Genomic DNA, 20,517 nt, shown 5'->3' on the forward strand with positions numbered 1-20,517 from the left:
CTCATTTTACTAATATATCACATCACTAAGCAGTGAATAGTGTAAGGGAAGATGTTTTTTGTAATCTGAACTGCAAAGGCAAATCTATCTGGCTAAAAAATGCTCACACATGTGCATTAATATTTCAAACATTACAGAGAGCTCATTGATCTCAGCAGGAACATTCAAACTTCCTGTGGAACAATGTGTGCTTATTAAACCCAGTCATACACTTCTGGTAATAAGATGCATTTTCTTTATTTTTTCTTCAAAAACAGACAAAAGTAATAGTTGTTTTTTTGCTTTTGATTGAGCATATTATGCAAACGCAAAGATCATCAGATAACTGCTATGAAAGCATTGAACAGAGCTTCTATAACAAGCCATTTATGAACATATACAGGTCACCTTATAACACTGAATTCATGGTCATTTGTGCATTGCGTTATCAGCCCTGTGGGAGTGTGATTCTTCCAGTGTCATGCGCTGGGTGAAGGTCAGCTGATTTTTATTAGGTCTGAACATTCAGTCAGAGATTTAAATTGAGGGTATTTTTAATATTTGCAGGTTTCACAATAAATGAGAATTTACAATATCAGAATGCCTCCAACAATATTTAGAGTATAATATTTTTAGATCATTGAAAAGGAAATAAGATAAAAAGATTAACATAACACAAGAAGAATCAGGGCTCCAGAAATAACCATTTACACAAACACACATACAGTATCCAAAGCTTCTGAGACACGTTTGGTAAAACTTTAAACATCTTAAACAATTCTACTCAAAGTGATTTTACAAAGAATTAAACATCTAAAAGAAACTGGTCTGTTGAAATGTAATATTTCTGATATGGGTATGAAAGCAAACTGAACACCCGTGAGTATAACTAACACATTATTTAACATGCAGCTTTTTGGTGAATTATGCATGTACAATATTTGCAAATATTTTGAATTAGCTTTCTTTGTCTAATATTTCGATTTTTTATATATATAATTAACAAAAACTATTTTTAATAGTTTTAGTTTACAATAAGAACACTGTATGAACCAGGATGGACTGAGCAGCAATCTGTCATTTACATTTAGAAAATTCCACTTTATCTTAAAGTTTTTCACATGCTCTGTTCAGATGAAAGAAAGAAGAGTGAAAAACAAAACAGATGGGAATAATTCTCTGTGCTTATCAAATATAGCAGAGGTTTACATAAAAGGCACTGAGTGGTATCTAAATCAGATCTGTTTATTCAGAATAAGCTATGCTATTTCCAGTAAAACCAGAGAAAGCCAAATCAAAGGAAATAAAGCACTTTTAAATGAGAGCTTCACCACTGGACCAGTTTCTCAGGAGCTCAATCTAGGTCATGACAGGACCACACGGATTCTGCTACCTTTTCTGCATTTGGTGCCGATTATAGGGGAATTTACCAATTTAGGCATAGTAAAACCTGAGAGCACTACTTTTTAGTAGTTGAATCTTTATCAAATTATATTAAAAATGATTACAAAACATTGTTCTTGTAAACTAACAAGAAAGAGGATGCATAGAGCTTTGTGAATGATATGCAAATCAATGTTTTGATAGTCTGCAGATTCAGTGCGGGGGCTTATGGGAAAAATTACCCCCATAATGGATTTACAGCTACAGAAAGTACTTATATTTAGTGATAAACACATTACATAGGCCTGAGAGGGAAAAATGCTACAGTCAAACTACTTCAATCCACAAACTTCATCAGAAAGAGTCACGCAGTAAAGAAACTACAACAATTGGTCCAGAAAGCAACGCTCCTCGATGGCTCTTCTTATATTCTGGCCTAAATACAACCTCCGTCCTTTGTCTCTTAAATATAACCTCCGTCCATTGTTCTAGGTGAAGAGTCAAAGGTCAACATTGCTCTATGGCCACACTTGGTGGAATCACGGTTTTCTCATTATTCAGAGAATCCAAAACAATCCTGTTTACAGAAGTGAGGAATTGGGAAGCCACCTTCGCTTTCAGTGGAAAAGAGGAACTTACACTTGAACAAAGACAAAAGGCCACAGGAAGAATAAAAACACAGCAGTGTCACGCAAGCCTGACCTATTAGAAAGTCATCCTAGTGACAACAGCAGGCAGCAGAGCAGTGCAATCTGGGAACAGTGCATTTAAATCAGTACTACAAAATCATCTTCACTACACATTAAACAACCTTGACTATCAAAAGGCAGCTTGAATTATTCATAGGTTTAGTGGCAAACCTGACATTTACTTGCGTTTCAACCTGACTGAAAACACAGCTAAATGCTAGTAGGGAAAGCATTGCTGATTTTTTTTGCAAAAAAAAAAAACTAAACAAAAACACGGAATAAAAGCAGACTGAGATATAAAAAGACCAAGAATAATTCTGATTATCAGCCAGACATGTATTCAATCTAAGAACATAAATGTTAAACTGATTTAATATTTAACATTTTTCAGAATAAATCACTAGTGCATCACCTTTTTAATGCCTAGAGAAACTGGTTCTTGAGTGGTCACTTCAAGGGATTGTTCACCCAAAAATGAAAATTCTATCATTATTCACCTTCATGTCATTTTTACACTTGTATGATTTTGTTTCTCTGTGGAACACAAAATAGGATATTTTGAGGAACGTTGGGAACCAATTAACATTAGAGGCCATTGAATTCCATTATATACACAAAAACACAGACATTTCTCAAAATATCTTTTTTTTGTGCTCAACAGAAGAAAGTCAATTATGGAATGTTGTGAGGGTAAGTAAATGGCCACAGAATTGTAATTTTTGTGTAAAGAAACCCATTAAGGCATCTATCATTATAATAGTCTTCAGAGAAATAGTCCAACCTGCTTTCGATTCGAAACTGCAACAAAAGTACAACAAAGATCAACGCTGCACCCAACCACCAACCATCATGCTTGGGTGGCCTTTTCATTTGACATATGACATTCTATATTGCAAACAAGAAATAAAAGCTGGCGTCAGCTTCAGGCGATCCATCACAGAGATTTCCATGAGTCACACCTTCGCAAGAAAGATTTCAGTCAACTCTTGATGCAAGAGTTTGAGTCGTCCTACTGTGGCATGAACAAAACTCTTCAAAAGATTAGTCAAAAGTCCTCTTAAGTTTATGATAATAAGCAAAACTGCTGTATTGCTTGAGAAAAATATAACAAACCCTATAGGGTAGAAATGTTTACAATCAGATTTTAGATGAGAATAGACATGCTACTGAACTTTACATGCAACTGCTGCGAAAAGGGCCATAATCTCTGAATCAACACCAAACAGGTTTTTTGAATAGAAAATCTGCTAAAACTACTGTATAAATGATGGAAAACATATTTGAGGAACATCTGGAAGGTGCAGCACAGTGTTACAGTGTTACTGGCTTTAGTTCCATCCAATCATTGATTTGAAGGGAAGGGCCTCTGCAGTCCAACTGGGCTCTTATTGGCCGAAAAGATGGATGGTTATTTCACCCAATCACAACAGACCCATTTGTATAAACAGGAAAGGCACAAGGAAATGTGCATTTAGCCCCACAGCTCCGTAGACGATATAACGATATGGCAATTCCACCTCCATGTGCTGCCTGGCCTTCCGAACGTCGCCGCTGGGGATCCCGAAGAGCCAGCAGACGAGCGGGATGGTGAGAGCCTTCATTACGGCTCTGGTCGCCAGGAGAATGAGGACACCCAGGACAAAGCGGAGTAGACAGAGAGCGAACAGGCTGAGAGTGATAGATGGGGGCTGCAGAGGTAACATCGATGCAGGTGGGTCAGGCAATAGGCCCAGATGGTAGTTGACGTGGGATGCCAAGGCGATACCCGCACCAGAGCCCAGGATTTGGGCGGTGTCGCCGCGTGATGTGCTCCAGGTGTCCAAGGTGAAGGAGAAGAGACCCAGACCCACGTGAAGAGAGATGATGATTAGCGGGGCGTAGCGATGGGTGCGGTTGAAGGTGTCAATGATCTCCAGAGCAGGACTGAAGACCACTACGATCAGCAAACTGTACAGGAAACCGACAATGATGTCCTGAAGAAGACAGATACAAATACAGTAACGTCAAACCACAGGAATAAAAAGAAAACACAGATGAAGGTGCAGTGCGGAGAAAAAACACACAAAAGAAATTAAATGAAAAACAAAAGATAATTTACATTTAAAACAGGCTGACAGAGAAATGTACATATTTGACTAATACTTTTTTCACGGAAATATGACCTAATAATGAACTAATTCATTCTAAAAACATTGCCATAAACAAGAACAAACAAATATGGCAGGTGCAAAGATAAAAAAAGGAAGAATACAACAACAGGGTAAATACTTGTTTAAACTAACACAAATGTTTGGAACCAAAATTCGGTCAGATTTTAACATGATTTGTCTGTTCAGACCAATATGTAAAAGCCAGCAGACAGGCTGAATAAAAATGCAAATTCACTCCCTTACAGTAGGTGGTGCTTTTAGAGACGCAGAAGTAACAGCAGCGGCTCTGGGCATGTGACCGAAAACGCATATCTTATTGGCCGGCCAATGCAAAAAAGATTAGAATACCCCTACTTAGAAAAAATCTGTCACATCGACTGCATGCAAACGTTCATGTTGGTCTGACTCTGAACAGACGTGTTAACAACCGTTAATTAAAGTTAAAATTCTTATAACACCGAATACTCACCCTGTGTGAACGCATACTGAGACCGAAAGAGGTTGATCTCATGGATTTACAAACATAAAAGAAATACTTAAATTTGACTTTGTAAGATTAAATAAAAAGTTCACTTAATTGAAACGAACGGCAAACTTTTGCTTGAATATTAGGGTTGCGCGGTATACAGTACTGGGAAAATATCGGTATATATTTTATTTAAAACGGTACAATATCATGATTTTGCTCATTTCGGATACTGCTGTTCCGAAGTTCACCGATAGGTGGCAGTGTGCAACCAAAATGACGTAACCGGCAAATGTGACAGGATAGAGAAACAAAATGGATAAAGCAGTTGAATCTCACTCAACACGCCCACAACTTTTCGTCATTAGGGCTGATTATCGTTAATATTCCGATACGATATCTTGACTCCGATGACGGTTCCTCAACGATACTTTTTTCGATACCAATTTTGTTATCAAATTAAATTTTTTACCAATCACTCCACCCAATTAGCAATGCTTCGCCTTCTGAGAATATAGTTCCCAGTATGTATACGGTTAGAAGATGGCTGTGTCTCATGTGACCTTGTTATTTGTACACGCTGTGACTATACAAATCACAACATGTAAATAGGAAAATGTTGCCGTTATTTTGTCACTTATTGGGAGCAGTATGCTAGCTGGAGCCGTTTACCTCCAGTCTTTGTGCTAAGCTAGGCTAGCGGTGGGTGCGTCAGACAGAGTTACGGCACGCACGGAGATGAAAAGGGTATGTATGGACTTCTCTGGGGATACGGTGAATAAGCTAAAGTCCCCAAGAGTCTGCGTGTTCCTTTAAAAAGACATCAACTCTTGCATTGCATGTTTGGGCATTTTGGGGGCAGTGAATTGAAGGGAGGGGTGTGTTTGTTTGGGTGATTTCAAATATAAAGTGTTTCTCAGAAATCGCTTACTGCACCTTTAAAACATCATTAATATGACACATATTAACTAGCCAATGTCCATTTACTCTCCCCTTCAGTCACTCATACAAACACACACTTAACCATATACAACTCACCTCTTTCTTTTAATCTATCAGTCATTAACCATAATGGGCTCACTTTCCACATCTGCTGTGGAACATGGATTCACAGCTTTTGCATATACGTGTACTTGTGAGTGAGTGTGAGATAGAGAGATATCCTATCGGTCTTTAGTCCTAGTGATTCTTTTTATCTGTCAAAATGTGAATCCGTGTCGACCGTCAGATGTGTGGCATAGCTTTCAGCAAGCCATATTTGTGCAAGCAAACACACTAAGAAAAGAGCTAAAAATTACATTCCAGTAAAGAGAAAGGAATAAAATCTAGAGATAAAAGCTTGAATGAAACATTAGAGCCACTCTGGGTCTTGAAACAGTCAATTTATACAATTTTAAAACATGATGATGATTTTGTGGTTGATTAGCAACATAAATCAAGATAAAAAATATTTTAATAAGCATTTATTTGCCCATTTCATTTTCCAAAGAGTGTCAGATCTGGCAAGTTTCACAATCCCTTCTTGTCTAATGTTAAGACACAATCTCTCGGTTTCCATGGGAACAATCTCTAGGGCAACGGCCACTCATCCCCCCCCAACAGTTCAACCAGACGGATGAGGTCACCCTGAGGGCAACATTACCGCTTAGAGCAGACATGGAGCAGAACACCCAGATGAAACACAACATTTTCAGGACTGAGGAAAAACCATGTCATCCAGACGGACAGACAACTCGCCCAAAGATTAAATCATTCAGTGAAATTACACCGTTTATTACTGTAATAAGATGATGTCAAACTTAAAACATCACCAATGGGATTTCCCGTGTCTGAACACGCATGTTTATAATGGATGGGGGTTATGGGGCAGCATCAGGCAACATGAGACATAAACAGATGGATATAGTTATACCAGGCCGCTCAGTCTATTCCAGTAGCCAGTATTCCAGTAGGTCACAAAAACTCACTTATTATTCAAGTCATATGTTATCTTCCTAAGGCATACTGACCTGCACTCAAAGAAAGATGAGTAAAGATAAAGATACACCAGGGTTTTTTGTTTCTTCCCAGCATGACTGCCTTAAGGTGAACACGCACACACACGCCCCATGAGGAACCTCATTACGTTGCCTGGCCTTTATGAAAGCGGCAGGTTGATTATGATTTCACTTTTCTAACTTTAGTTAGTGTGTAATGTTGCTGTTTGAGCATATACAACATCTGGAAAGTACAACGCTCAAAGTTCAAAGCAAAGGAAGATATTTGCTTTTAAAGAAATTGTTTTTTAAGGACTACAACAAACGGCTGGTGGGGACTACACGACATTCCTCCTGGGTTAGTGACATCACTAACCCTAAAATTTACATAAACCCTGGCAGTCCATATTGAGAAGAGGAGAGCTGTTGTAGTTCAGCACATTTGTGAGTCTGCTCAAGCTGTCGCATCCGTCTTTTCACATGCAATACTGTACGTAACACAAATGCAATAGCATATCACTCTGTAGGCATCTTAAAACAGTTCCCACATGAGCGATTTTATAGATTATAATGACAGAATATGCTAATTGAAGATAGTTAACTCCACATCAGCAACATAAATTCATCAACTATCCATTCAGAAAAGTCCCGTTGCATTCTACAGTACATGTTGTCACTTCTTGAGTCTCTCCATTATTGTCCGACTTCGGTTTGAACTAGGGATGTCAATTTTCACAAATTCCCATGATCGATCGTCGTTTAAATTAACGATCAATTAATCGATTAATCGTTAGCCTTAATACTGCGATATGCGTCTACTGCAGTGGCTATAACAGCATGACAGGGTCTGCAAATGCTGCTCAAAACGCTATATGTTGCTATATGTAAAATGTTTCGATGTGATTGATAATTAAATTAATTATTTAATAATCAAATATAACTACTAATACAACGTGTCACCAACTCCGCCTCATATGCGCTTAGAATGTGTGACTGTTGTGGACGCGCTCTTCCTGGAACAACTGCATGCGCTGAATGAATCTGCTACCGTTAAACTGGAGCACTTTGCTAGCACGTTATTTATCTAAAAGAAATGCGTCCTATATGAGATTAATCAGGTATATTCAAAATAAACATAATATTACAAATTATATCTGCACAAAATGACGCAAATTCATGCACAAGTGAACTTGAACTAAGTTACGTGCCATTCATTCAGAACTACTCATGTTGTGGACGCGCTCTTCCTGGAGCAACGCGACACGGCAACTAAACCCAAATAATTCACAATGTTTTATTACAATATTGTTCTCTTTATAATGTTATGTGATATTACAGTCTCAATAGTTTATTAGTCGTGCACTGCCGTTTGAGCTGCGCGCGCTGAAGCTGACGCTTTACTACAGAGTTCATTCTTAACCAAATGCATCCAATATGAGATCAATCAGATATAGATAGGCCTACAGAAAATAAACAGTATTACAACTTACATTTGCACAAAACAAAAGCCTGCGAATGCACACGCAAACTTATAGTCATGATGAAGGTGTAAAATGGTCCCAAACATAACTCCGGCGCGCTCGCTTTACATGTTTCGCGGTTGAGCAGCGCGCACGCGCATTTAGACCTGCTTAATCGATGATCGATAAGTTGTATCGATTAAATGTATTATCGACAATTAATCGATCGTCGATTAATCGTTGACATCCCTAGTTTGAACATAAAAAGCAGAACAGTTTCTGACATTTTACTGCTTGTCTGGATTTCATTTCAGATGCTCATTTGCATTTAAAGGGACACACACGAAACAACACGTTTTTACTGACCCTTAAAAAGAGACAATTTTAACATGCTGTAAAAAATGATCTGTGGGATATTTTGAGCTAAAACTTCACATACACACTCTGGGGACAATAGAGACGTATTTTACACATTGTAAAAAGGGGCATTATACCACCCCTTTAAATCACATTTTTATTGTCTTGCCTGATAACTGATAAATGGAAGTGGCTACTGAAATATGCTATTTTACCTAAATAAACAAACAAACAATAAAAAAAATAAAAAAATGTAAATGCTACAAGTGAATTTAGGAATGGACTTTTTTTTTTTATTCATAATGAATTAACATTTAACCCTCTTCATATCACGATTATAGTGACCAAAATTATCGTGATTATCAATATTATCACGGTTTTGTTAAAACGAGATGAAAGTGCTCACACTAAAAACAGTTTAATATTTGAAAATCAACAAGCAACAAATAAAACAAGCAGCTCTATGCACTTTTTTAAGCAAGATTATATTCTGTGGCATTTCCTTCCTTATAATGACCGTCGTCAATAGCAACGCATTATAACACAGCGCACATCCATGTATCGCAACGGACGCGCTCTTTCGTTTCATTCAAATACAACTTGCCGTCTTGCGTCTCCGTACAAGACGATTGTTTTGTACGCTGTTGTACAAAATGGATTTATAAACAGGTAAGATTTAAAACATTAATCTCATTTCAATATGTCCCTGTAATTATGTGGTAAAAAAAAGATGTAATAAGTGTACAATGATATACATTATTATCCCTTAAATGTCACTCTTAATAGTCTTGTTTGAACTTGATCGTTTGTCTTTGGCTCAAAGCAACTTGCTGCAAACTTTTCTTCACGTTTATTTCAAGTGAGTGAGATCAAATATTTCAACTCAAAACAATATTTTGTGCCCAATTATTTCCCAGACGTAGTTTTGGTTTTGAGGTCAAAGTTAACTTGCCTTGCGTTCGCTATAAACAGTGGGTGATGGTCACACAAGACGACTCGGCAGATTTGAAGTGTTTCCCCCCTATTGTAGTGTCATCCTCGATTAAGTTTCACTCAGGACTTTTGTAAAAGCCAAAATATGACCACACCTCAGATTTGGTCCTCTTAAAAGGCAGAAAAATCTCCCGAGCACGGTCACTGCCTTCCGCCATTCCTTACATACCAAAAAAAAAACAAAAAAAACATTGCGCACTGTGCCTCCGTCACACTGTTGCTGGCTGGACAGGATTTACAGTGAGTTATTAAATCGCGATAATTAAACACGGTTTTAATGATAATTACATTTTTAACGATAATACTAACCGTCAGTACATTTTATCGTGGTTTATAGTGAAACCGGTAATCGTCCCATCCCTAGTTGGGACTGTGCAAAATTATTAAAGGTTCTCTATTGAACGCCATCACTTCCCTTTTCATTTCCCCTTTCTTCATTTTCCCTGATATCTCTCCGTCTCTCCCTTGTGTATACTTTTTTTCTTTTACCCGTCACTTCTTCCCCAGCAGATCTATTGTTATTAACAGAACTATCTCCACTTTGTTGCAAAACAATCAGCTAATTTGTTTAATTTAAGTGAGAAATAGATAACGGCAAAGGTAATCGAACTGTAAAAAATATGGTTCAGAATTATCATGCATCCCAAAAAAAAAACCTACACACTGCAACTTCAAATCTTTAATTATTAAATAAAAATTAAAATAATATGTTTTGTTTTAATTTTATTTTAATTTGTCTTACCAGTATGGAGTGCATTCCCATGTAAATGCGGCTCAAACACACCAGGAAACACCAGCTGAAGGCCAGGGAGAGACCCAGCAGCAGAGGATACTGTGGAAATAAACACACACTTTACTATCAGACAGACAACTTCTGCAAAATCTCACAAGGTAATTCATCAGCAGTGGTGTAAATGTTAACCACTGGTTAGCTCAGAAATTTCTAACGCATTTTTAAAATGCAGGTTTCCAATTTAGGAGTAAAACAAAGTATTTTGTTAACATTCTATTCCCATTTTGATCTACAACATAAACTGCATACAGTCATACCTTAAAGTGAATTTTGAAACCTTTTTAAAAAGAGTTAAGCAATGTACAAGCTTGTCCATTAATGTACACAAATTACCAGCAAAGGATAGGACTGATTTGCTTTTATCTTTATTGCACACACATGACTAGCAGATGGCAGATGAGAAAGAAGATCTGCCTGTCTCGCTCTCTGTCATTTCTGTGAGTTGTGTTATTATGGTTTGTACCAGACGTGTAAAATGTCCTCCGTAACACAATATAACAGTTTATGCACAGATGGTGTTATAAGAATCAAGCAAGCACACACACACACACACACACACACGCGCACACACGCACACAATGTCCTCATGTTTGGCTGTGGGCCCAGTGTCACAGTGACACCACAGCTAAGGCTAACCTGCTTTCACGAGGCTGAAGGGTATCTGTTCTGGATGTGTGTCCATTTGTCTCAAGTGTCCATGGTAGTATCTATGACTATACCATCCTCATCAATTGCTGCATAACACAATGTCACACAGACGGACCCCTCCTGTGGTAAAACAGCCATACAACCAACAAACACTGAAGTCAAACCCTCAGCACACCATAAAACAACCACTTAACTACAATTTCCACCCCACAAAGCAAAAGATGGTCAGGCAGATAAAAAGAGAGAGCCATAGCCAGTGGGAAACTTTAAAAAGAGCGGCTACACTCTCAACCGACTGTACTGGTTAACAACATAAAGGACATTTTATCATAAACTGTGATACATTTTTCAAATAGAAAGTTTAAAAGAACAGCATTTATGTGAAACTGAAATCTTTTGTAATATTATGTCTTCACTGTCACTTCTGATACCGACCACAAACATTTGAACAGTAGAGTAGGACATTATGCAGTAAACAATGTATGTGTACCCCTTCTCAGGTTTTCTCAGGTTATTTTAAAACATTAATTTGTATTAAATTGCTGAAACTAGGCTAATAGCTAAAAAGCAACACATTCCTACAGTCGTGGTTCATTCAGATTATGTCGTCTGTCTGTGTGTTTGCCGACCCACATCCCTCTCAGACAGATTACTGCAGTTTAAACACTCCAGCAGAGATTTACATGCACTAACGTCCATGTTTAAACATGTAGAGCGATGGATTTACAGTGAAACCCCAGCTGCCAAGAAAATGACACAGCAAGTAAAACCTCTGGCTGCTTTAACTCGGAAATTTCCATTCAGTGCAACATCATAAAGGGGAACAGGACATTTCCCCCAAGCTCTGTGAAACTAGGGGTATTTTTCCAAACCTTCGAACCTCTTACTTCTGCTTTGCCTTGCAAAAGATATCCCATCCGAAATGAAAGAGAAAAGGAGAACTCATCCGTCTGCTATGTGAAAATCTCTTCTCAGGCAAGAGTGGTTTCAAAGACAGAGTTTTGTTCACTTAAGAAGTGAAGTATGCAATTGCTGCACCACTGGCATCACAAAACAGAATAGCAAAAATAATGACTATTATTGGTCAACAAACAGATAAAAGATAAGACCCATCACAAGAAAAGCATTATACTACCTACTTATCAAATAAATGACTAACTTTGAAGATACATTTCAAAGTGAACTCTAAAATTATGGAGAAGAGTCTTATGTCTGAAATAGGTTTTCTCTGACAGCAGAACATATGAACATGCTGTAACACACACCTCTCTGGGGTCATACAGTGTAACTGTAGGGTAAACACTGAGTCAAGAGATTCAGATAAACATCAGAGACACAACCATTAAAAGAACCAGAGATCCGAACCGCACCTCATGACCTGAGACCACATGACACAGACACCGGACCACATGCTGAACCAACTCACAGAGATCTTTCCCTCCCTTTCATCTGAGCCTCAGCTAACCTCATACGCTGACCATCTGCCTCTGATTACAGACTATGTGTGTGTGTGAGAGCTCTCTGCAGCTGTGTATGCTGGTTTGTGAGAGAAGATTTGATTTTGTGTGTGGCTGGGTGTGTGTGTGTTTAAAGGCACACTATGCAAGATTTGTACCTTAATATAACAGCTTCAAAATAATTTCGATGGTAAACAAACTCGTAGTAGGGTGGATCATCCCGATGGCAAAGCTTGGACGCCGCAGGCAAAACCAGCAATGCAAGTTTGAGAGGTGGCGCCCCGACAAATCTCATGAGAATCACGACTTGCTTTAAGGCACGACGTCACATACATCAACATATGAAGCAGCCTCTATGGAAGACACTAGCACGCATTTCAGACGTGAATCATGGCAGAGTTGACGAAGAAAACGAAGCAAGTGCGGTCGGAAGAGTAAAGGAAAAGAAAACGAGAAACTATTTACAACAGTAACGTTAAAAACAAGTACTCCCCAGCAACTCTAGGGGTCGCTGTTTGAGAAAAACGGAAACTGCATAGTGTGCCTTTAAAGTCGGCATGAAACGGAAGTTGAGATTGTCATTTTTTCCTTGTTGTGACGTATATCCGAGTGAAACGGCTTCTGAAATTAGAAAAAAAATGTAGGGCGGGGCTTGATTTCGTCCTTCGGGAATTGATTGGATCGTTGGAGGTTGGGCGTTGCAAACAAAATGGAGGCAGATTTGAATGCCAGTTTACATTCAGTTGTGTAGGATTTCTCTCCACCGGACTCCCCACCGTTACCCTCCCATGAAGGATTTTTTATTGAGGAGCCCGGCGACGAGAACGAGGACGAGCAGCTAAATTTGCAGGCAGGAATCAGCCCATATTTATATGAGCCTCCCGCGAACCAAGATGAGTCAAGTCAAGTTATCAGTCAAGTTCACCATCGAGAGCATCTCGACGTGTCCGATAAGTAAATAACTAGATTTAGATAAGATAGATAGCCTACCATTCGGACACTTCGAGATGCTCTCGAGGGTGAACTTGACTGATAACTTGACTTGACTCAAAACGAGACAGACACCGATAGCCGCACCCTCATCGGCTCTGGCCGCACCCTTTCGCCATGGCACGTGACCGAAAGAGAAGAGAGGTCGTTTCGAGGGGGGAGGGAAGGGTAATTTATTTGATTAAAGATTATAAGGGTAAATGAATTTTTTTTAAATAATGAAGTGCACAGATAAAAAATTTATAATAAACACTACAATATTACATATAAAAAGAAGATTTGTCAAATTTGATTTCATGCCGACTTTAAGTGAGCTCTCTGCAGCTGTGTATGCTGGTTTGTGAGAGAAAATTTGATTTTGTGTGTGGGTGTGTGTGTGTTTAAGTGAGCTCTCTGCAACTGTGTATGCTGGTTTGTGAGAGAAGATTTGATTGTGTGTGTGTGTGTGTGTGTGTGTGTGTGTGTGTGTGTGTGTGGGTGTGGGTGTGGGTGTGGGTGTGTGTATAAACTAAATTATAAATGATTAATGTGTCGGCACCGATGGCCTCGTGGTCAGTGTGCCGACATGTAGCGCCGTTGCGCTCGGGCGGCCCGAGTTCGAGTCATGGCTTGTGGACCTTTCCCGATCCCATCCCCCGTCTCTCTCACACCTCGTTTCCTGTCAACTCTATACTGTCCTGTCACACTTAAAGGCAAAAAAAATTACTGAAAAAAACAATATACAAAAAAATAAAAAAATGTAATTATTAATGTGTCGAATTTCTACAGTGTGTGAGTCAAAATTACAGGGTCAGGGTCAAAATTACAATTTGCACCTAAAAAATTCATAGCCAAATTACAGACGGGAGAAAACAACTTTAGAAAGATAGCAGCAGCCTTGAATTATTTGTATACAGAGATGTTTAGGTATATTAATATGTTCTGTTGTCTTTAGTAATACTTGTTGCATTGTCAGTTCAAAAATGGGAAGAAGCATGTTTTTCCACCCAAAGTTGGCATGCCTGTAATAAAGTAATAATAAAGTAATAAAGATACCTCAATATATTTTTAGATTCTGGTACTTAAAATTTTAAGGCTCTATATGGTCCAATCCCAGAGATATGGGGATCCCAAATTTGTGGATCCATGTGCAAATTGTTGAACTTCACCCATTTTCAGTGGTTGTATCATTTCTATAGAAGTGCTTCCTAAAAGCATGCTTTCATGTAAAAAATTTTTTATAGAAAACAATAACTTTTTTATAATGCAACAAAGATTGCTAAAGTCAACAGATTGAACTAATAGACCTACTAAACTCTGTGTAATAGTAAAATAATGATGCTGCCTATGAAGTTAAAATTATGTCATTAAAGAATTGCATGCTCAGGGTAAGATTTATAGAAGTGTACATACGACTGTAAGTGCAAATTAAATTTGCATGCGCAAGAATCTTTGGGGAAAAAAATTATTTGCAGCATTTTACTGTTTTTCGCCAGTGGTGTAATTCATGTATTGTGAAACTGCAGCTTGCTAACGCAAAATAAATATGATCTGTATTTTTCTGACTTCCATTTTTCAATATGCAATGAGCTACCAGAAGTAAATGGCACCATTGTATTCACAATATCATCTAATAATATCTAATAACAATAATAATTATGTGATGATATAAGAAAAAGTAAAACAGAATAGCAGCGTGAAAGATGAGACAGACTATAGACATAAACCAGAATTGAAGTGAATGAGATAAGTAGAGGGTGGAAGAAAGTGTGCTTATCAGTGAACTTTTTTGGAGCTTGACAGCCTCTAGTGCCCGTCCACTTTACTGTATGGAAAAGAGCAGCATTAACATTATGCAAAACTTCTCCTTTAGTTTTCCATGAAAGAAAGTAAGTGCAGGTTTGGAATGACATGACAGATCTTTCATTTTAAGGAGAACTGTCCTTTTAAAGCATCTGTAAAAATGACTCAAATGAAGTCATTTTGAAAATGACTCACAAAATGAAGATTTGCACATATAAAACAACAACATGAGGCAACAGTTTATTTTATCATGTAAACTCTCACTCAGCAGAGTGACAGAAACTCTCAAACATTCCCAGATCATCTTCCTGCTAACAATCCAACTGAATCCTCCCAAATACAGTTTGTTTATTATAATATGAGACTATAGCCAAGTCCTGAGGAATGTTACATAATACCCATTTCAAGGGTCAAACCAGTCAATGTTGTTTGTGTATTCTAAAGGTCATTCTGTATTAGTTGGCGGCATTTCTCAAGAACAGTCTCATTAAATAGTTAAAAGACTGGTGCACCAACAACAGAATCGTGTGGTTATATCACAATATAATATGAGGCATTTGTTCTTCATTGCTTTCTAGGTCAGAATAGTTTACTCTTACCCTCTCCTGATTTTACAATGCAAGGTCAATGTCATTACTTTGTAATAGGTGTTATCAGGTTGAGATAAGCTGCAAATTAATTAATAAGACACTCAAATAAAATTCTCGCTACTTTGATACAGCAAGACATAACAGAAAATAAGTCTGTAACACCTTTTTGTTTCACATTGTACATGCGTTGCCCTGTGTTAGAACTTGTTAGAGTTGGTTATACTTGATGAATAAAGCACAAATTTGAATACATAGCTTAACACAGGGTTAAAAGTGTCCTTTAAACAGGGATAATAAAAGATGATTAAAGTGCACCCTGAAATAGGCCATTGTTGTTAACACCCACCCAGTAAAGGATTTAAATTTATTTTAGGATTTAAAGATTACAGAGCCAAATCTGTAAAATTAATTTAATATGCACCTGTGCCTACTGGTTCACCTATTCATCTGAAAATGCCCTCAGTGCTGCATACAAATAAAAGTGTAATAAATACACACAAAAATCAGAGAGAAACGGCTTGAATAATTAGTTATAGTGCGACTTCTGCATATCTATCATGTTACAGTGTAAATTTATGGATTACAATAATACAGCACTAATGTGGACAGTGTCATTGAAGATAAAATACAAAATGCATATCTAAATTGATTCAATTCAAAATTGCACACAGCTTTGAAGCTGCCAGTAGGGAGAAAAACATGTTATGGCTGTTGTGGATTAATTTAAACATTAAAGCTTTTACATTTACAGACATCAAGTTAAACTGCTAACTCTTGGTTAACCATTAATATATCCTGTCAAATAAAGGCCAAGTCCACACGTACACAGGTATTTTTATAAACTGAGTTTTTCCTCTTTCGTTAAAAAACAATAACAATAAAAATCGCGTCCACACAAGCTCGGTTTAAAAAAAAATCTCTGTCCGCATATAAACACGAAAACATGCTATAAGCGCAGTCAAGAGCATGCCAAACCAACAGGTGGCGATATAACCCTAACCGTAAAGCCATGTTGGCCAATCAGAAGCCTGAAAAAAAAAAGTTATTACTGGTTCTGGTAGGCTAATTGGCATTCAAGTCATCTCGTATAGATCGTATTTACGAGTTGAACGCACTTGAACGCCACCACAATGTCGTAAATACCAGTTGGGAGCTCGGGATTTTCTCTAAGCTCCGATCTTTACGAGTTGGGGGCGTGTCAGTGATTAACATGGCGGAATACACATTACGTAAAGGTATTTAGCAGTGATATTGTCAGGCTTTTCTATTTACAGCGCAGTTAGCTAATCGCCAACAGATATGATAGTATTATAATATAACAATGCAACATGTAACGATGAGTTGGCAGTGGCTTCATAAATTAATTAAAAACTAGTGCTGGGCAAAGATTAATCGCGATTAATCGCATCCAAAATAAAAGTTTGTGTTTGCATAATATATGTGTGTGTACTGTGTATAATTATTTTGTATATATAAATACACACATATGCATGTATATATTTAAGTTTTTTATTTATTTATATATAAATTATTTATATTTATATCTAATATAAATTATGTATAAATGTATATACAGTATGTACATGCAAATATTTCTTAAATAAATACATGCATATATGTGTATTTATATATACAAAATAATTATACACAGTACACACACATATATTATGCAAACACAAACTTTTATTTTGGATGCGATTAATCTTTGCCCAGTACTATTAAAAACATAAAAATACAAAGTACACCTGATGCACATTTCTTTGTTCTTCATTTTCTAGAACAAGAGTTTAAGAACCTTACTGTATTTTTGTGTAATTAATTAAGAGAAAGTACTCCGCCATCTTGCTCCGACGAAAGTGACTTGAACGCACATGCCGTTATAAGCACGACTTCCCAATCCCACCTCGTACGTACGAACTTCCCAGGAGGACTTGAAAGCACCATAACAACAAATTTTCATAAGCAGTGACCTGCGTAGTATTGCATTCTGATACCATTTTTCCGCAATATAATGGGAGAACTGTACATGTATGGCGGATGTAATAAGCCCTGTTAGCACAGTTATTAGCAGCAATATTTTGGCTACGTTCGCCATTGCACAGATTCGCCTCATGTAAAAGGAGATAGGACAATCGGCCAAAAGCGCATAGAAAAAAACGTGTTCGTGTGGATGTCATTTATGTATTTTTATAACAATAATATAATTTGTGTATAATGTAATAGGTAATCGTGCGCATGCGCGTTTAAACTTTCATACATAATCGAAACCTACTATAGTGCATCATCAACTACGTACTTGATAACAAGTACGTGATTGCGCTACAGCGAGGAATTCTTCATCTAAAGGGCTCCGAAGTGTATGTTGTATTGTTTTGTTGTTTAAACCATTATATATTAAAAAAAACTTCTTGATGTAAAGCTTTCAAAGCTAGCTTGCTTTTGCTAGCCTCTCCGAAATTGCCTACTCTACCTTTAATGTTTTTGATAATTATAAGGGCACATGAATTTAAAAACAAATGTGCACAGATAAATAATTTATAATAAATACTGCAATATTCCATAAAAATAAGAATTTGTAAATATTTCATTGTTACTTTAAAATATATGTATGAATGCCAATTAATAATATCTAAACAAGTGGCATCTGCAAACAAATAATACTAGACCCTTTCCTCAGTACTAGTTCCAAATAGCAATAACTTTTTTCTTCAATCAAAGTGCATTTGTGTATGTTTTGCTTGAAAACTGTGCTTGTGCTGTCTGTCTTTAATCTAATGCAATGAAACTCATTACTCATAATTGACATCACACACGTCCAACTGTTATCTGCACACTCTGAATGGCGTGATGTTCTTACCTCCCATCGGCCGTAGGTCAGCAAGAACAGGCACAAGGGTATGGCGGTCCCGGACATGGCATGAGTAGAGGGCATGCTGTACTCCGAGTTGTAGAACATCTCCACCTTTACCACCGGGGGCGAGGCAGGTCTCGGCCACCGGATCACATCTTTCGTGCACTGGCCGAGATACATGACCCACACCCAGACCACGACGAGCCGGCGGCTCACATATGCGTCTATGTTCCATATGAAGAACGGGAAGAATGAAATGTAGAACAGCTCGTTTCCAAGCTCGGTACCGAGCGTGAACAGGTAGAAGAGAAACTTATTCTCGATGATGAACTCCTGTCCGACGTCTCCGGTGAGAGAGTTTCTGCGCAACGGCTTCACCGAGGATCCTTGAGCGTCGTCCTCGTCCTTATCCCGTGGCCGCCCGGTTTCTCCCGCAGCTCCGTTCGACACGCCGTTATTGCGTTTCTCCCTGTCGGTCTCTGCTCCTGCTGGTCTACGGCGGGTGGCATCCCCGCCTCCGTTATCAACATCCCCTTGGCGCGTGCCCGTTACCCCGTTACTGATTTTGTCACGTGTGTCGGTTCCGCGCACCCCGCATAGCTGTTGGAAACGCGCGACGTGCTGAGGGTCCTGCAAATAGTGCATGAGCTGCACGAATCCCACTTTCAACCCTCCTGCCATGTTTAGCGACAGACTGCGCAAGTTGAAGCCACCTGGTAAAACCGGGATAAGCTGGAGCTACCGAGAGTGAACCGTGCTGTGGGTGTGGGTTATTAAACCATTCCCGTACTTATAATAACAAAACCCCGATCTAAACGAGACAAATGGACTTATAACAACTGATCAAAAATATTCATTGACACATGAGGAGAAAATTAACACGAAAAAACTACTTAGTACTGACCCCACGCCGTATCCGGTTACTGACAGATCCGTGCGAGCAATAGAAATACGGGTGGAGAGAACGAAGAAAGCAAGTTTGGGAGATTCAAAATGGGAGGGGCTTAGAAGCCGGTTATTGGCTGTGATTGGTCAGGTACCATGGTTCTAAATTAAAAAAGATTAATATTTCACCTCATCGATTTTTTTAATTAAATACAATTTCATCCAATTATCGTCCCTTCCTGCATTTAAAATAGTACCCAGCAGTTCCTGAAACATCGGAGAGCCAGCATTGTCACGTGGTGGATGCTACTTTTCACAGCGCTAAAGGTTTGATTGCTAAATCGTGTTATTTTAGGATAATTTAAAAGATCTTGCGTGGGCTGGTTTAAACGCAGACGTCAAGTGCAAATCGTTGGGATTAATAGGTTTGAACGAAAATGCGTTTAGTGTAGGCTACATATGTCAACAGTAGAACCAGAAAGACATGATATTTTAATGCAGCTCAACGGGGAGTTCGGCTTCTTTGTGCCGCAAAGCGCCCTCTGGAGTAATTAAGTTAACTTTTGTGTAGGACACGTTTAGCAACTCCACTGTTGCGGAGACGTTCACGTAGCGATGACGTTATCACTTTACGGACTCGGGGGCTACCGCACATGATGATAAATGTGATGCATTATTATGAAATCATAACTTTTGTATTTGCATATATATATTTACACAGAAAAATAAAAAGGACTGAGTGAAACATTCAATATTTGATTTTATTTGACCGCAGTGCCATGAAAATAGACAATTCTCGTATATGCTACTTTTAAATCTTTTGGCAAAATAGCACTAAATTCTCTGAGGAAATAATGTTCTCTTTGAAACAAAAAATAGCTTCATTTCAAAATATTCTGGATATCCATGTCTATGCTTTGAAATGTCCAAAAGATAGCACTCTGAATTTAGATTTCAGTTAATTACATTCAGATATTGGAGGAAAAAAATACATTACACATACAAATGTGCATAAACAAACAAACAAAATATTAATAGTAAGAGTACCAGTCATTATATACTGTACCA

General features: G+C 38.0%; 1 protein-coding gene across 1 annotated transcript; it reads right to left on the reverse strand.

The window, feature by feature from the left end:
• Window positions 1-218: 218 nt before the first annotated feature.
• sgpp1b (sphingosine-1-phosphate phosphatase 1b) lies at window positions 219-19,525 on the reverse strand. The gene is made up of 3 exons (XM_082154210.1): window positions 18,571-19,525; window positions 10,196-10,285; window positions 219-4,024 (listed from the first exon to the last, which is right to left on the reverse strand). The coding sequence occupies exons 1-3, from the start codon at window positions 19,243-19,245 to the stop codon at window positions 3,473-3,475; spliced, it is 1,317 nt and encodes a 438-aa protein (XP_082010336.1). The 5' UTR covers window positions 19,246-19,525; the 3' UTR covers window positions 219-3,472.
• Window positions 19,526-20,517: the final 992 nt, after the last annotated feature.

The sequence above is a fragment of the Leuciscus leuciscus genome, assembly GCF_965113295.1.
Source record: "Leuciscus leuciscus genome assembly, chromosome: 22".
NCBI lineage: Eukaryota > Metazoa > Chordata > Actinopteri > Cypriniformes > Leuciscidae > Leuciscus > Leuciscus leuciscus.

Excerpts from the sequence above, each read along its gene's own strand:
- sgpp1b (XM_082154210.1), bottom strand. The coding sequence starts at position 19,245 with ATGGCAGGAGGGTTGAAAGTGGGATTCGTGCAGCTCATGCACTATTTG. Across the intron at positions 10,286-18,570 it reads TGACCTACGGCCGATGGGAG|TATCCTCTGCTGCTGGGTCT; the intron begins GTAAGAACATCA and ends TTATTTCCACAG. Across the intron at positions 4,025-10,195 it reads TGGGAATGCACTCCATACTG|GACATCATTGTCGGTTTCCT; the intron begins GTAAGACAAATT and ends TGTCTTCTTCAG.